This window comes from Diachasma alloeum, unplaced genomic scaffold, assembly GCF_001412515.2.
Source record: "Diachasma alloeum isolate Michigan unplaced genomic scaffold, Dall2.0 Dall_scaffold_00558, whole genome shotgun sequence".
Taxonomy (NCBI): domain Eukaryota; kingdom Metazoa; phylum Arthropoda; class Insecta; order Hymenoptera; family Braconidae; genus Diachasma; species Diachasma alloeum.
Window position 1 is genome coordinate 35,567 of NW_021680690.1, and position 14,617 is coordinate 50,183.

Genomic DNA, 14,617 nt, shown 5'->3' on the forward strand with positions numbered 1-14,617 from the left:
TCGTCGCTGGAACGACTCACAGGAATTTAATCAATTGAGCCAACATCGAGGAACGAAAAGTAAATTTCCCGAGTAACATCTAGGGACTTTCTCCGTCACTCGTTGACAGTTCCATCCGCCGCCAGCTTCACACATAACTCCGAAATACCAGAGGGAAGCAATTTGTCACGAAAAAAACGAGTGGAATTCCTCGACTCCAGTATTTTTCCCTCAATCTTCCAAACAAAATCGAACTGATAGGTCTCGATTTTCTGTGTCTGTACGAAGTTGTTGTCTACATCGAGAACACATTTCTGCATAACTAACCCCAAAACACCCCCACACCCCGTCGACACCCCCTGCAGTGCACAGGTGAGTGGAACTGAATTTTTCATGGAAAACTTGTCGAAAATTCGGATTATTTTTCCGTTACGTCGGGCGATCGCTGGTTTTTTTTCCAAATTCTGGAAAGCCAGGGAACTTTCGGCGAAATAGGACCCCTGTTCCACGATACGTGTGGCAAAATATCATAAAAATTTTATTTTGGCGGATTCTGTCGAAAAATTCCGGTTTTTTTCAATTGAAATGTTCAGTAGGAAATATTTGATAGGAGTATTTAATGAAGGGGAGGTTGGGGTAAAACGGACACTTTTGACTTTTTTTTAAATGTTGAGGGGTTGAAATGTTGATGAAATTTCATAATTTTTATTTCAATACAAAGAACAATTCTTTTCCTTTGTGAGGAGCCTAAGCTGAGCTCAATTGATAAATTTGGTTCTGAGTTATGAACAATTAAAAAAAAGTCTAGAGTCCATTTTACCCCACCCTCCCCTATGTAAATAATAATCGTAAAAATTCCCCTTTTTCCCCTAATTCTGTTTAGGTATTTTCCGGATAAATTCCTCGGCTCCAAATTTCCAAGATTTTTTGTCTCATTTTTTTATGAAGAGAGAAGAAAAATAGAGTGGAAAATAGTTGGGAAAATCACGCGGAGGAATTCCTGGGGAAAATATTTCGATAGAAAAAATTGTAGAGAAAGATGAAATTCTAATGATTCTTAGATAAAATAATTTCTATTGGCTATTTTCTGGAAAAAAATAGAAGTTCAGTAGAAATCGCGGCCCCGGTGAATTATCTCTCGAACGAGCTCTTGTTTGTTTTTTTTATTTTGATAATCTAAAATTATCTCTAATTGGTATTCAGTTTTACATAGCCCTGGAGTCTCCAAAAAATATGATTGTACAATCAAAAAAACTGGGAAATAAATCGAGTAGGCAGGAAATTGCAAATTAATAATTTGATGTATCTACTGACTGTCAGATCGTTAGTTACCACAATAAATTATCAGAAGATGTTCAGTTTTTTTCAACTTTTTTAAATTTTACAGTCATAATTTTTAGGAACTCCTGCGTCATGTAAATTCACGAACGAAAAAATTTAATAGAAAAACCTATCGAATTCGTTGGAAAATTCTACTGAATTTCTATTGAACTGTTCTATTGGTTTTTGGCCGATTCTATTGAAATGTTCAATAGGAAATATTCAGTAGAAAAAGTCAATAGAATTCAATTTTTCTATACAACTTATTCTATTGAGATATGTTCTATAGAATTTCCTCGGCCCAAATTTTCCAAGTTTTTTCGTTTGAATTTCTTGATGAGAAGAAAAGAACTAGAATGAAAAAAACTTAGGAAATTCGAGTCGAGCAAATTCCATAGAAAATATATAGAAAGAATAAGTTATATAGAAAAATCGAATTCAGTTGACTTTTTCTATTGAATTTTCCATTGAAAAACTAATAGAAAGTTTAATAGAAATTCAATAGAATTTTCCATCGAATTCGATAGATTTTTCTATTAAATTTTTTCGTGCGTGTTCCCATGGAAATTGTGACATAATCCATTATGAAGATTCAAAAACAATCGAGATAACGTTCGAAAAATAATCCCCCGCTTCGTTGATGAATCACAATTGTGCAAAATAATTAATTCCGAATTAATGACTGCTGTCAGTTCTGAAATGATGTCAGCGTGGGTAGCTGCACCGATACGAGGATGTAGCCCGAGTTAGCAACAGTTAACGAAGGAGATAAGCCTGGCCCGATAATTAATAATCAATGGAGATGAACGAGTCTGAGGAGAGGTTCAAGAGCCGCGACAGAGGGACGAGAAGGTCTCGGGGGCAGTGCAAGCTGAGTGACAATGACACAATGACCCTAGAGGAGACACTGCTCTCGTTCAACGGTCCCATCGGCCAGGAGCAGGCCTGGGCGGTCTGCCATCAGACGGCGAAATTCCTCTCGCAACTCCCCTCGAACCGCCTGCAGGAGCTCCAGAGCCTCAGCCAGATCCACCTCCACAAGGAGGGACACATCCTCCTGGAGCTCCCCGTTGGCTCCGAGGTGGAGAATTCCTCCGAGAAGAAGGTCATCCTCTCCCTGGGGGTCCTCATTTATCAGGCCTTGGACTTTGGACTCGACCAAAAAGAGGAGAGACTCCTCGCGCTCGATCTGAAGGACTTGATGAATCTCATGGGGAGCTGTCACGAGGATTACGAGAGCGATGAACGACTCCAGGAGACCGACGACGAGGGCATTGGCAGGGACTCCGAGGTCGAGCTGGACGAGGACAATGGGTCCTACGGGGTTAACAGGGATGATTACTGCAGTTTGAAGCACATTATTCAGGTGAGTTGGGGAGAGTTTATTGAGTTCAGAGCAGGGATAGCCATATTCATAAATCATAATTACTGGTAGATTTTTAAGCTAATTTTTTAAGTCAATTAGTTAACATCACTCTTGAACTTTTAATTATTCAGGTAATCATCAATTGAAATATTCACTTAATTCAAATTTACAGAACTATATTATCAAATTTTTTTTTTGTCAACTTCTGTTTATTCTTGGGAGTACTAATGAGAATAATAATATTTCACTCTACTGAATATAATATAAACATATTATATAATAATAATAATAATAATAATAATTTTCTTATTAATATAATAATATAATAATATTATTATATTATTATATTATTAATATTATATTTAATATCAACATCAAATGCCTCAATTTTGAATCGATTGAGCTTAAAATTGGTTGACACGAATAATCTGTACACAAATGTTTTATTTGATTCAAATGCACATGATGTTTTGATTTCAGATGTGCGCCAGACATATTCAAGGGACTGACGAACAAGCAGACACTCATTATCGTGCAGTAATCAGAGCATTTGTTCACGAAGCCCTCGAACTCTCCCAGTTCCTCGAGAAAGTCGGTGGCGAGCGGTTTCAGGCGAATCTCAGAAATCTGCCGAGCACTGAACGCTATGGGGTGTCCTCACAGCATCTGGATACTATGGACTTCGATGATTGGGTGAGGACGCCTTCGTGTTTGATAAATCGATGGGAAACTTTTGCAGAGAATTTACCCATCGACAAAATTCTTCAATTTTTACATTTTTATTTTCTAAAATTAATCAGTAATGAGTCAAAAATTGAGTTTATTGCAATTTCAGTTTTGTAAAAATCGATGTTTCAATTTATTATTCACATCAGATTTGGCAAGAGACTTTTTTTGTCGGTCCTCTCACCTACGGTAGTGAGAACTGACGCATTATTCTGGTAGCGATTGTTTACCGCCAACTTAAATATTGATTCTCGAGATGGTATTGGTATTGGGAAATTGTTTTGCTGTGAAGGTGACTGTGTACCCTTCGTGATTACTATTATTCGGAATCACAATGCTTCATTTGTCTATTTGATTGCTATTGTCCTTGGAGTACTAACAAAATATATTGTATCGTTCTCGCAGACCGACATTCGGATTTGGAGGGCTATTCAGGTACTTTATTAATAACTACATGATGAATTGCAACAGTAGATTTTCTTTAATTTGAAAAAAATGTTTTTTTACTTCTGCAGTCAAACATTTCGGTCGTTTTACAATGATTTTATTATTTAAACTTTGCAGGTCTCAATTATAATTTCGATATTGAACCGTTAGAAACATTTTGAAATTTTGAAAAAAATTAGAAAATTTACTTTTGGAGAAAGATTGACGAAATAATTAAAAAATTGCGATTTTTAACAATTACGAGCATTTTCTATAGATAATTTATAAACAATCAATTTTCCTGTGCAAAATTTTATTTAAATTACGCTGAATATTCATGATTTTTTCAAATTTTTCTCATGCAATTTTGTTGAAAAAATTGATGATTGAAAATGGTTGAATCTCATTCACAAAATCGTGCGATTTTTTAATTTCACCGCAGTCCCTCCTCAAACTATGGCACTTTACAAGGACAAATAACGATCTTATGCTGGAATTATAGGCACGATTCTGGGTCCAAGTGATCGGCGAACTTCGTCACGGTATAAAGCTCAAGAAAGTCGAGGAGAATCTCAAGAAACGTGGCAGGGTGAAAGACACAGGCGCAGAGTTCGAATTAACACCTTATGAAATTCTGATGGACGACATAAGAGAGAGGAGGTACAACCTGAGAAAAACATCTGGACCCGTTCGCAATGTGAGGAAAGACGCTCGTGCTGTCGTCCTGGAGTTCATCCGGAGTAGACCACCATTGAAGAAGGTAATATTTAATGAATAAAAAATGTCTATTGACATTTTCTTAAATTCATTCGTTCGTGAACTGAATTCAAAACACAAAAAAAAATTTCTCTTCATAATTTTTCTTACTTTATTGGACAAAAAATTAAAGAATAATTTATTTAATTGAGAAAATTTCAGACAACAACTTTATCAAGACTTTTTTCAATGGAATGGCTCAAGAGAAAAATCTAAAAATGCGAAAACAAAAATTGTCTTCTTGTTTTCCTGGAATTTCGTTCAATTATGCAATTATTTTACTATTGATTAGAGATTTTTCAACAAAAAAATGTCTATTAACATTTTCTTAAATTCATTCGTTCGTGAACTGAATTCAAAACACAACAACAAAATTTTCTCTTCATAATTTTTCTTACTTTATTGGACAAAAAATTAATGAATAATTTATTTAATTGAGACAATTTCAGACAAAAACTTTATCAAGACTTTTTTCAATGGAATGGCTCAAGAGAAAAATCTAAAAATGCGAAAACAAAAATTGTCTTCTTGTTTTGCGGGAATTTCGTTCAATTATGCAATTATTTTACTATTGATTAGAGAATTTTCAACAAAAAAATGTCTATTAACATTTTCTTAAATTCATTCGTTCGTGAACTGAATTCAAAACACAAAAACAAAATTTTCTCTTCATAATTTTTCTTACTTTATTGGACAAAAAATTAAAGAATAATTTATTTAATTGAGAAAATTTCGGACAAAAACTTTATCAAGACTTTTTTCAATGGAATGGCTCAAGAGAAAAATCTCAAAATGCGAAAACAAAAATTGTCTTCTTGTTTTGCTGGAATTTCCTTCAATTATGCAATTATTTTACTGTTGATTAGAGAATTTTCAACAAAAAAATGTCTCCGAGTATTTTCATTAATTTTTTTCATTCAATGATTAATAACTTTCATTAATAAGTAAATTATTGTTATATTATTCCAATTAAGAATTAATAATTAATAGATTTTTTCTTTTGAAATAAAAAAAAAAATTCATCACTTTCGTCTTTTAATCATCTATTTGATGTTTATTCAATTATTCTTGCTTCAGGCATCAGACAGGCAGCTCCCTCCTCGCAAAAAAGAATCGACAATTCGAGAATTGCTAATGGAGAGTATAAAAAAGCCCCCGAGACCACTGAGATCCTGCAGAGAGCGCCAACTGAAGGAGCAGAAACCGATCGGTGAGCTCAGCAAATTTTTTCCCCCTAACTCAATAAACATCTGATCACCTCAAATGTCTATTCCCTCGTGCTAAATTAAATACTGCGCGTGATCTCTACTCCTGCCCGAGCTTTGCCGACCGCAAAGCCCTTTGATCACTTCCAATACAGGAACAATTACTTTTCATTCTGCGGGAACAAAGCAATACGAATGGAATGGGAAAATTGAATTGATTGTCAGTCCTTTAATTGTCCAGATGAGCAATTTCATTTCGTTGAAACAAGGCGATTCTATTGAAATTGAAATTAGAAAATGAACATCTGATTGAATTTTGTTTCCGTGAAGTTATTTAGTTTCGGAAGTGTGATAAAAAAATTTCGAGTCATTTAGGTATTCCTGGGGGAGGTTTAGGACAAATTACAGAAAATATTTTAGAGAATTTTTTTGTTGCCAACAAATTCCTTTAAACAATTGGAAAATGACTATAATAAAAAATCAAGTGGGTTTTATCTCTCAAAAACCCAATTCATTTGAAATTAGAGAATGAATACCTGATGAAATTTTTATTCGACATAATATTTAAATTCCTAGGAGAGGAAGAGGTTTACGAAAAACATTTCCGAAAATATTACGACTAAAAATTTTTTTCCTTCAAAAAAAAACCCTGAACTCTTGATTTCTCTTTGGTTTTGCCTCTCGATTTTTCTTATCACGTGAAAAATGACAACAATAAAAACCCAAGTGGACCAATACAATTCTAAAGAGCCCCAATGCTTCCATTCGAAGTAAAAAATCCTTAAAAATGACCAGATAATCGATAAATCCACAGCTAAATTTATTTTCAAAAAATCGAAAGACAGTTTTTAAGCCTCGCAAACCCCCTTAAAAATAATCTCCCCCATCTTCCCCATATCACCCCTTGGACTCCCGCATTGAACAGGTGTTCCCTGGCTGCGCAGGCGTGACTTTGAATTCCTCGGTTAACCTGGCACACTACCAAACTCAATGCCACCCTCATCCATCCCCCATTCGATCAATAGTCGCGACTCTCGTGGAAGTAACGATAGTGGCGCTAAAAATAATGGCTGTGAGTGAAAATACATTCGTGAAAATAAAAAGGGCCCCGAAGATATCCCGGAGGAGCACCCCCTGAGCAATCAAACAATTAATTACAAATAGTGATGACGATTGATTCGTTCACAACCTCTCCAACGACCCCAAGGCCTCACTGAAGTATTCGAGATAACGAATGGTGATTGATATTGACACGAATCGGTTGTAAAATCCCCTTGTGCCATGACTCAGAGTCTTCCACACGAATAAATATAAAATTCATCGATTACGCGGTGAAGGGGGTGACAAGTGCAGGGCAATGCTGCTGGCTGTTGGGGGTGAGTCGAGGCGAATTGTCCTCGGCGAAGTGCCACCTGTTCAGGCAGCACAGGAGCAGGAGCAGGAGCCTGCTCAGGATGTGGCTGCTCAATGGCGTCAGTCTGAGTGTCAAGGGTCAATGCCAGTGCCTCAGCCACGTCCACGGACTGGCAAGAGCACCGAGGCCAAAACGAGGAATCGTAAGTCCCATAGGAGACGATTTAGGGGGACAGGTAAACGTCATTTCATCGTCTTTGGGAGTTTTTTTATTTTCATTTCATTCACGGGGGCTTCGGGGACCAGGACTTCCCCTGGGTCGCCATCAATATTAAATTGCATCAGTATTGGGGTTACCCTAACTGATAATTATCCAAAAACTGAACTTATGAATAACTTAACTGTTAATAACTGTTAATAGTTTGCGAGTTACATTAATAAAGGTTTTAATATTTTCGTCAAATAAAAATAGTAGGATGCTAGTAATTTAAATTTGCGATTGATGGTGAATTAAATATGTCATAATATGGGCTGGGTATTTTTTTATTAAGTAAATTACTGGATTTTTCAGTTAATTTATTCCGTGAAAATTCAGAAAAATTAGGAGAGTTCAAGAAAAAATTGAAAATTTATGTCAAACGAAATCATTGTAAAGTGTCCGGAAACTTAGGGTCAAATGTGGTTCAAATGAAAGTTCTGCCTACAAAAATGAAAAATCATTTCACTCTAAAAAAAAATCCGAGGACAACTCAAATCTCGTCGACTCCCGCAACTCTCCCCTCATGTTCCCCCTTTTTTTTTCTTTAAAGAATGTTTATTTAGACCAAAGTTGAACAATTACAGGTACATGTCACAGTGAACAACTTATTTCCGTGTAAACAATCAACCAAAGACGGAATTAATATTAAGCATTTAAGAGATATTATACGAACGCAGTTGCGTTGTTCGTAATAATCATATGGCGGTATTTGTGTTGAACACTATATTATTAAATATTCGTGAGGTTTAATGATTAGAGCCATAAGGCAAGTCGTTTTCTTACAATATTAACTTAACACCAGAAAAATTGGTCAGTAAAAGCTGGCGAAAGTCAGTAAAAACTGAATTTGTGTTCCCCCCACGATCCCCCGCCAATCACCGCCACCTCGACTGTTCCAGAGCCCCCGCAAAGCAACTCGACCACCGCCAGCACAAACCCGGACCCCTCAAAGCCCCCGAAGAAGCTGATTCCGGTGGACTTCGACCTGAAGCTCGACGGCGAAGAGGACTCGGACTCGGACGACGACCCGGACGACGTCTACGCAGTGACGCGTTTCGAGGACGACAAGGACCCCCACCGTGACGAGTGCAGCCACGAGGACGACGAGGAGAAGGGCTCAGCCAATCCCTGGAGGAAGACCGGAGGGCTCCGTCTCACGAGGAACGAGTACCACCGCTTCTGCGACGCACAGCTGGAGTCGTACGACCTGGCGACCCAGTGCCCCTCACGACGTGCCTCAGTCCGCAAGCACAGGGGCCCCAGGAACATCGCCCCCTCCTTCATCCCCCTGGGCACGTGTTCAGTGCCGCACTCTCGTCCCCAGAGCAGAATCAGTGGAGTCGGTGACAGCATGAAGATGAGCCTCTCACCGTCGCCCAACGTCTCCCCGAGCATGAGCCCCAGACCCAGGGAGAGAACCCTGCTGAAGGCCAATACGACTGTCGATCCCAACTACAATCCACCCCAGGAGAAGAAGCCGTCCCTGGGGGACATGCTGCTGGACGAGAGACTCTCGTTGACACTCGAGGAGATCGTGCACATCAGGAGTGTCCTGACCAAGGCGGAGCTCGAGTCACTGCCCGTGGAGGGACGGGTCAAGGAGGACGTCGAGAAGAGGAGGGTCTGCTTCCTCTGTCTCAAGACGAGGTTTGGACTGCTGGGACCCTGGGGCCAGAGGTATGTGGAATGTTCAATTGATGGGTTTTACTCATAGTTTCCGGACTTAGCGACTTGTCGCCAAAATATTTGGCAACACAGTTCAATTGAAAAATATTGAAATAAATCAGATTAGTGATTCACAAGGGTCATGAGGGTCAGAATAAGGGTCATGGGGATCAAATTAAGGGTCACTGGGGTCAGAATGCAATGGGCCATTGTATCCTCATGCATTAATAAATAACTAGAACAGGGCGCGCGCGTATTATTTTCCATGGGTGCCAGAATAGTAAAACCTTACCGTTTCTCACTTTCATTAATTTTTATCTCAATAATAATAATGCAGAAAAAATGAATGGCTTCAACAAAGTTTTTTAGAATGAGAATTTAATTGTTGGATAATTTATTCGGAATCGTTATAATCCTCTTCATCTTCTTCGTTTCTCTTTTACTTTTTACGTTCTTATTAATTTTTAGGGATGTATTATATTATGTACTGTATACATAAATAATATCCTATATATCTATTTTTTTTACAGAACTATAAATTTTTTTACAGTTGAAAAAATGAAAGTATAAATCATATATGTATAATATATCTGCTATATAATATATATTATATAATATATATTATATATAATATAATATAATATAATATATAGCAGATATATTATACATATATGATTTATACTTTCATTTTTTCAACTGTAAAAAAATGTATAGTTCTGTAAAAAAAATAGATATATAATAATATATAATATAATATGATAATATATAATATATAATATTATATATAAAACCATTATATATTATATTGTATTATATATCAGAACTGTATTTCATTTTTTCAATTATTAAATAAATTACAATACATGAAAAAATATACATAGACATAATATTACATTACTTGATAGGCGGAATAGAGGCTTCAGAAATCGTTACACTGGATTTTTTTAAAGTGTAACACAAATCTATAAATTCATAAAACAAAATTATGACAAATTTATTACAGATGTAGACTTTGCGAGAGGACAGTGTGCGTGAAATGCTACTCAAAAATGAGGATTCCAACGGAGCACTTTGCCCACGTGCCAGTGGTGCTGCTGTCCCCAGGGCTGTTGATGTCCCCAGGATCAGAGGACTCGAGCAGGGGATGGCCGAGGCCTGGAGGTGCTGTGGGCTCCGCTCCAGCGTCACCAGCCCATAGACGAAGGGACAATTTGAGCAATCACTCGGGGACACCACTGTCAACACCCAATCCTGCCACTCCTGCTGAGGGTCTCACTCCCAGGGACGAGGGCACCGAGAGGATCAAGTATCCCAGGGTCGGGGGGAGCCCCAGCAGAATGACCTCCAGTGCCACTGGCAGTCTTGGGGTCACTGGGAACGAGAGACTCGTCGCCGAGAGGATGAGGGGCGTCTCCATGGTCGTTTGTCATGACTGCAGAATCATGGTCATTCAGATCATCAAGAGCTCCAGGAGCACCAGGGCCACTATACGCAACAATGTTATCTCACGACTTACACTCAATTTATCACCTGCGTATGTTTAAGGGGGAGGGCGGGGGGAAGTGGTGAAATGGAGGATTTGTCACGAAATGTCGAATTCCGGGCATTACAGGTGGGAAATGGGTGAGGGAAAGTCAACCCTGTTCGAGGCAGTTTACTGAATTTCTAGTGGAAGTTATGAGTTTTGGGGGAATGGGGCACTTGCATGAAGCTGTTTTATCCGAATTTTATGGAAACTTTTTCATAATTTTGTAGTTGTCGAATAGCGAAAATTTTGGCGAAATATTGGCTAGATTTCTTATAGTGATTGATTGAAAATGGCACAGTTTTCGATGCCGGTTTTTCCGGAGTGTTAATGGCATTGGGCATTCCAGTCGTTGAAAATCTTGAACTTTTGGTAATTAATTATTCATTAACGAGATGCTTTTCAAATTTTTGTGCAAAATCTTTCTTTAGGCCGTCAACTTGAGGGCAAATGAATAAGAAAAAATTATGCAAGTTCTCTATTGTGTTTAAGAATTCTGGCGCAGTTTTGGGGGAATAGGGCACTTTAAGCTCAGTTTTTCCGAATTTTATTGAAATTTTTTCATAATTTTGTAGTTGTCGAATAGCGAAAATTTTGGCGAAATACTGTCTAGATTTCTTATAATGATTAATTGAAAATGGCACAGTTTTCGATGCCAATTTTTCGTTAGTGCTAATGGCATTGGGCATTCCAGAGTCGTTGAAAATCTTGAACTTTTGGTAATTAATTATTCGTTAATTATTCATTAAGGAGATAGCTTTCAAACTTTTGTGCATGCAAAACCAATCATGTAGGCCCTCAACATGAGGGTAAAAGAATAAGAAAAAAATTACGTAAGTTCTGTTACGTTTAAAAATTTTGTTCATTTTGTTATTGTCAATATTCTTTATAATTTTCTAGCAGTCAAGCAGCAAAAATTAGGGCGAAATATTGTCTAAATGTCTCATAATGGTCGATTAAAAAAGCCATACTTTTCAACTTTTGATAATTAATTATTCATTAACGAGATACTTTTCAAGCTTTTCTGCATGCAAAAGCAATCAGGGTAAAAGAATAAGAAAAAATCATGCAAGCTCCCTATTATGTTTAAAAGTTTTGATTGATATCTGAAAGAAAAAAACCCATAAACTTCAGAATGGAAAGTAATTCTTGAGCCATTTCACAACTTCCACCCCCAAAATTTAAAAAACGAAAATATGAAAAAAATAGTGAGGATAATTAATGTAGGTAGAGTAGGGAGAAAGTACAGGTAATTGTGACGTGATTACTATGGTGGTGGCAATATTGGTATTAATTAGGATCCATGGGGCCCAATTTGTAGATTTCTCGATTATCTTCTTGTCAACATTATCAACATTTGAAACTTTTCGTTATCGAGATCACTGTGTTCGGATGAAACTTGTGTGCTAAGTAAAATTATGAAATTGCAGAAGTCGGATTTCATGAATTAATTAAATTGAAATTGATGAGTCGAGTCATTACGTTTTAGTAATTAAACGCAGAGCATTTTTTTCTTTCCGATTAAATTCTCCTGTACAAAGGCAAATTTTTCTTCCAGTCGTATTCCTCTATCTCGTGCAACGACGTTTATTCGGAATGTAAAAAAATTCATTCATCAAGCGAGTTAAAAGGATTTTTTGGGGATAGTGTTGATGACACGAGTAATCAATGACGAAAAATGTTCTGTTAAAATTTAAAAAATTTGGGTTTATCAGTTGAAGCGATCAAAAGTAGGTAGTAATGATGGCCTAATGATTATTGAAGTAGTAATTTAAGTTCAGAGATAAATGACAAATGAGAATTTATGTAAATAGGATAAATCAATTGAGATTTTAATTGTAAAGGAAAGTTTGTCGGCCTTCAAACCGAGCAAGATATGTCTTCAGCGTACAGTATCGTAATTCGCGCAAAGGAAAGTGCTGATACGAGTGTGCAATCAATTATTATGATTAAAATGCTCCTGAGAGTCTTGAAAACGAATCAATGATTCAGTAGTCGAGGGGTGGAGACGTGTCATTGGGAATTATCATGTTATTTCAGGCGTGAGTGGGTTTTGGGGATAAATTTTGTTGTTTTTTGCTCATTAATTGCAGAGTTAATGATTAATTTTCCAAGTTAATAAAAAATCGTTTTTGTTTTTTTCGATTTATCTCGCGAACGAGTCGGTTTAGGCGACAAGTGTCTCAGACATTTTTTGTTGAAAATTGAATTCTCTACAGAAAATATCTTTTGACATTTTTCCGTAGAATCAATCGTTTTCGAGATAGTCGCAAATTTACCTAACGATAATGAATTTTCTAACCGAAAAAGAATAATTTCTATTTTATTTCTCTCTTCATCTTTCGAACGAGTTATTCTCCAAGAAAATGTCAAAAAAAAAAACCCAGTTTCGTAAACTGAAGAATAATCCTCTTTCTTACTAATGTTGATGAAGAATTTCAGTTAAATTCGCCACTTTTCTACTGAATCAAACGTGTGCAGTTGTACAAATGATAATGCATGAGATTTTGTGATGTATCCCGTTGATTCGGTGATGAAAAACGTCAATGAAGGGCTTAAAAGTTCCGACAAGTGTCAAAGGATCGTAATTTACCCCCAATGTGTGATTATTTTCGTCATCCCCTTGTGTTGATTAAAATTATGATGAATAAACGTGAAGATGTCTGGGTTTCTCCGGTGAGATGACAGCTGATGGATAAATGGGCAGGCCCCACCGTATTTAATCTATTTATGTATATCGCCGTTGACTGAATATAGAAAAATCGAGGGAGGGGAGACTGGGGCAAAACCGATTGTTCAAAGTTCTGAATGGAAAGAGCGAGATTTTTTTCAGACTTCTGAGGCACGAAGTGTCTGACATTCATCAAGAATTCCTCTCAGATTCTGAATTATTCAGCACTCGGGACAATCGATTTTGCCCCCCATTTTCCCCTGCATTTAGAGTAGGCGTATAGAAAATCGATTGAATATTATATACATAGTATGATACATTATGAGATGTATGACTATAGAAATATCATTTCGTTGATTCATGATTCATCATGTATTATATAAATATTATACATGTTAAAGACAACAAAAATGTCTCACCAGTTGGGCTCAACATTGAATTATCACGGATTGATGAACAGGGATGGCTAATTATTGATTTTTCTTTTGATTAGATTGATTGTGTGACTGAGTTTGGAAAAGCGAACGCGTTTATTTTGATTATTTTGGGTTTGAGGGGTGAAAAGTTGCGTCATTTGTGGGTAAATGGGTGATTATCTCGATAGCGAGTGGTTTTAGAAGAAAATGTCATGGGACTTTTTTGTAGAAGATTAAATTTCCTACGAAAAAGGTCCTGTGACATTTTCTTCTAGAATCAGTTCGTTGCGAGATAATTCACCAATTCATTATGATCCCTTCATTATTGTCTAGCTTTTTGTTTATTAAATTATCTCGATAACGAGTGGTTTTAGCAGAAAATGTTAAGAGACTTTTTTTGCGGAAAATTAACTTTCCTACGAAAAAGGTCTTGTGACATTTTCTTCTAGAATTACTCAATTTCGAGATAATGTAACAATTATTCATTTCAAAAAGTCTCGACTTGATTTTAGAAAGAAATTCCAAATCCATTTTCAGAATAACGTATTTTTGATTAAAATTCTTCACAAAATCACTTGATATTCGTCTAAAAAATCATTCCCCTCAAACCCCATTTCACCCCTCAAATTTCAAAATTAACACCAACCAACTGAATGATTTCATCAGGTCCTTCGTATCAGACGTTGAATGTTAGAATTTGTTAATTGAATTACGTTTTGCTACTTGAATTTGTGTGACTATTTATTTATGTAACTAATCGATCTCATCATTTCGGCATTTTGACTTATTATTCCCTCTGCAAGTCACTTCGAGTGTTTCACCTTAGAAGGAACTGTCTCGAAGTGAATTGCATCGATTATTTATGATGGCTTGGCAACTATTGGATAGAAGCATCGAATTGTAAAATAAATCAAATAAAAATGCATCAATATTTAATTTAAAAATCTATT

The 14,617-nt window shown here is 36.6% G+C and overlaps 1 protein-coding gene across 2 annotated transcripts; it reads left to right on the forward strand.

The window, feature by feature from the left end:
- The first annotated feature begins 159 nt into the window (after nt 1-159).
- Nucleotides 160-14,603, forward strand: LOC107043334 (protein spire). Of its 2 annotated transcripts, XM_015264786.1 has the most exons (8): nt 160-351; nt 1,992-2,665; nt 3,146-3,358; nt 3,797-3,826; nt 4,320-4,577; nt 5,651-5,783; nt 8,290-9,067; nt 10,059-14,603. In XM_015264786.1, the coding sequence occupies exons 2-8, from the start codon at nt 2,096-2,098 to the stop codon at nt 10,597-10,599; spliced, it is 2,523 nt and encodes an 840-aa protein (XP_015120272.1). In that variant the 5' UTR covers nt 160-351; nt 1,992-2,095; the 3' UTR covers nt 10,600-14,603. The 2 variants fall into 2 exon arrangements, with proteins under 2 accessions (XP_015120272.1, XP_015120273.1); XM_015264787.1 differs by lacking the exon at nt 3,797-3,826.
- Nucleotides 14,604-14,617: the final 14 nt, after the last annotated feature.

What these genes read in the sequence shown, in the direction of transcription:
- LOC107043334 (XM_015264786.1), top strand. Translation starts at nt 2,096, where the DNA reads ATGGAGATGAACGAGTCTGAGGAGAGGTTCAAGAGCCGCGACAGAGGG. An exon ending in GTTTGAAGCACATTATTCAG is followed by an intron (nt 2,666 to 3,145) that starts GTGAGTTGGGGA and finishes TTTTGATTTCAG; the next exon opens with ATGTGCGCCAGACATATTCA. An exon ending in CTGGGACCCTGGGGCCAGAG is followed by an intron (nt 9,068 to 10,058) that starts GTATGTGGAATG and finishes AATTTATTACAG; the next exon opens with ATGTAGACTTTGCGAGAGGA.